Source organism: Sinocyclocheilus grahami, unplaced genomic scaffold (genome assembly GCF_001515645.1).
Source record: "Sinocyclocheilus grahami isolate Dianchi unplaced genomic scaffold, SAMN03320097.WGS_v1.1 scaffold1261.1, whole genome shotgun sequence".
Lineage (NCBI taxonomy): Eukaryota > Metazoa > Chordata > Actinopteri > Cypriniformes > Cyprinidae > Sinocyclocheilus > Sinocyclocheilus grahami.
This window is the reverse complement of record NW_015506440.1, coordinates 239,696-243,103: the sequence shown is the minus strand read 5'-3', so window position 1 is coordinate 243,103 and position 3,408 is coordinate 239,696. Positions and strand designations below refer to the sequence as shown.

The 3,408-nt window shown below is 34.7% G+C and overlaps 1 protein-coding gene across 1 annotated transcript in view; it reads left to right on the top strand.

Annotated features, from left to right (window-relative positions):
* The window catches only part of LOC107568605 (mesoderm induction early response protein 3-like), a 19,447-nt gene that overhangs the window by 12,984 nt on the left and 3,055 nt on the right, over positions 1-3,408 (top strand). Inside the window, exons 11-12 of the mRNA XM_016254571.1 lie at positions 831-958; positions 2,779-2,918. Coding sequence (XP_016110057.1) covers positions 831-958; positions 2,779-2,918 — 268 coding nt within the window. The remainder of the gene's footprint in view (positions 1-830; positions 959-2,778; positions 2,919-3,408) is intronic.

Genomic DNA, 3,408 nt, shown 5'->3' with positions numbered 1-3,408 from the left:
CGCTTAATTATTCACAACAGCATGTGTTGATTTGCTATGACACCTTTCAGAGTCTGTGAGATGACATTGCGCACATTAACTGAGAGAAACGTTCATGGATCGACGGAGAGTGTTTGTTTTTGCATTGTAATAAGAGTTCGGCACAAACGCGATTCATTCACTTAGCGAGCATAACCGTTTTTACAGCTTTGTGACACAACCCGTCAAAAGGCTTATATAAACTCCAGAGAATAAGCCTTAAAAGTTCTCAGAGGTGCAACAGCGCGTTCATATATATGTTTTCAATGCAGAGTGCAAATGGCTGTGCATTTATTTGTGTTTTTAACTCGATGGGAGTGAAATGAAACTGTCAGAACGCTAAGCTGTGTGTGTGTTGTCCGTCTCCCCTCTTCCCCCACCTCCGCTCCGCTGCGCACCACGCCCACTTTTTTAGTATTTTTTTAAACTGTGGTGAGAACTAACCAGTGCTGAAACGGGGGGGTTTCATGACCCTTTAACGCACACCTAAAATTCGAATGCAACGTTTTTGTTTTCGAATGTAGATTTTTATTTTAAATTCGACAAATATTAAAAAAAAAATTTGACAGCCCTAGATGCCATTAACATACTGTATACAAACAAGTAAAACTTATGAATTTTCGTAATTATGATGAATATTCTTTGGAAAATAATGTAGGGTGGGTCTTTATTTTTTCCATTGGGATTTGATCGGTTTAAAAAATGTCAGGCTATAATGTCATTGAAATGACTTTCCAGAGTGTCTTTATCGTCTTACATGATCATATTTCTCCAATAATGCTTATTAAGTTGCATGTAACTTATCTTTCAAGGTGAACACACGAACGGTGGCAGAATGTGTTGCGTTTTACTACATGTGGAAGAAGTCCGAGCGATTCGAATTTTTCGTCCAGCAAAACCGGTTCGGGAAGAAGAGGTTCAGCAGTTATCCTGGCGTTACGTGAGTTTCGTAATGATCTTCTGTTGAGTGGATGTTAAAATGTTCAGTGTGAATAGGGCTGGGTATCGTATGAATTTGATCAATTCCAATTCTGCTTATCGGTTCTGATTCTTATTGATTCCCAGTTTCGAGTCCAATGTGGTATAAAAAAAAATTAAGTCAAACATTTAGTTGTCACATATTTATTCTGTCTCTTTTTGCAAAACATTTAATTGCTGTTGAATATTATGAACAAAAATGAGAGCTGCACGATTCTGGATAAATTGAGACTTTTTTTTTTTTAATGGAGGTTGTAGTTCTCACAATTCTGAAGAATGATAAATATTAGACAAATAAACACAATCTCGTCTTAAATAACATTTTCCTAATAAAAGGCCTTAAAATGCCTTAAATGCAGATTCGATTAAATATTTTTGGTCACATTACCGCTAAAATATCTTCAGTCTGACTGTATATATTGAACAGACCAAAGATTTTTTTTCTCCCCCCCCCGCGGTAGTTACTGCGTCATCACACAGAATCACAGTAATGTTAACGTTAGCAGATTACAGGCCTAACAACCTTCTTTGTGTATATAATGTTCTCAGTAATAATAATAATAAATATAGGTCGAGCTACAGCTAGCTGACCACCGGCCTTCTAGTTAGTGTAAAATGTTTTTTTTGTTTGTTTTTTTTACTTGCCCAACAGGACAAACATCCTAATTAAAACTTAAGTGACAAAAAATATCTAGCGAAGCATTGAAACGAAGGAATGATTCTTCTGATTTTAATACATTCAACGTAAACAGCGATTGATAATGGATAGTGTATTTCTGCTCGCGCTGCCTGTCTCTTTGTGAGAGACTTCAAAACAAATGAGCATAAAGAAACACTGAGGTAAAAATTCCAAATGTGTAGTTTATTCATAACATGCTATAGTTCAGTAACATACCAAGGGAGCTATTTTGCTGAATATTCTCACGATTGCACATTACATTGATTTTAGTTCAATAAACAAGTGACGTAGTTAGTCAAGTAATTAAGTTACTTACATTTTAGACAGTATTTACGGTTTTGTTCTGTTTCACCATCGAAAATAGTTCCAAACAAGGATCACAGCAGAAGTATCGCAACATTCTCCAAGCAACACTCGGCGATGTTTTGTTACTGAATGGTTCAGTGTTTTGAACGAATCAGTTGAATGAATGACTCAATGGCTCACTCATTAAGTGACTTACCGCCACCTACTGGTAGCTTAATATGTTGAAAAGTCAGCATTTTCCCCTTTAACAAAAGCTGATAAAACACTGATAAAAAATATTGTTTCAGAATTATTGTTTACACCACCAAAAGTCTTGGTGATATGGTAATTTTTTGGGGATATTTTGTGTGGAATATTGTCTGCTGATATGAAAAGTTCACTGTATATCATAGTAATAAATATAATTTATGACCGCGATGAAATATTACATATATGTAGGCTATGAAATATAATGAGTATTTCCATTACACGTTTAGGTCTTAAATTTCATATAAGGTGGTATTAAAAAGGTCTTAAATTTCACTTGTTCAGATCTGTAGAAACCCCGTCTTGAATGATTGATTCAAAGACAAATAGCTAAATTTTTAACAGCCCCTTTTCGCCACCTAAAAAAAAGATGTGCACGATAGATGGAATTGAAATTGAAATTTTACGACAAGTATCCAATTCCTGACCTTAAGTATTCGATTCTGGAAATGGAGTTGATTTTCGATTCCCAGCCCTAAGTGTGAACTTGATACAAAGTATTAGAGTATTCGCTCAGTTGTCCTGAGCTTTGAAGGCTGATTCCTCTGCAGGGATCTGATGGACCGGTTGGTGGATGAGGCTGAGGGTTTGGTGGATGCTTCTGTGTGTTCCAGCAGCAGCGGCAGGATAGAGCCTCCAACCGAACAACAGCTCAACCTGCTTAACTCCATCACAGCCAGTGACCTCTCCGGTACGTTACTAAAGGTTTTTACACATGCTTTTACTTCATTACATAATAGGGACCTTAAACTGTAGTAAAGTGACTGTAATGAAGTGCTTGTAGTGGCTTATTGATTTTACACATATTTAACTACAACAGCAATATAAGATGCCAGTGTTCAATAAATAAAATACAAAAAGAAAGTAATAGATTAATTTATCGGTCATTGGCTGAGCCAGTCTTTCTGCCAAAATTTCCTGACCTCTATAACTTTTTATTATTGAATAAATATTGGGAAAAAAATCTTAACTAAATATGGGAACCAAATATGCAAAGGACTTAACAATATCTGACTAAATATTGAAAAAAGAAGAATCAGCTCACATTAATCATTTTATGTATATTAAATGTATATTATTATGTATATTTTTTATAATATTTAATCAAAAGAAATAACTGTTTATAATTTCTTTTGATTATTATAAAAAAACAATATATTTAATATATAAAAATTTTATAT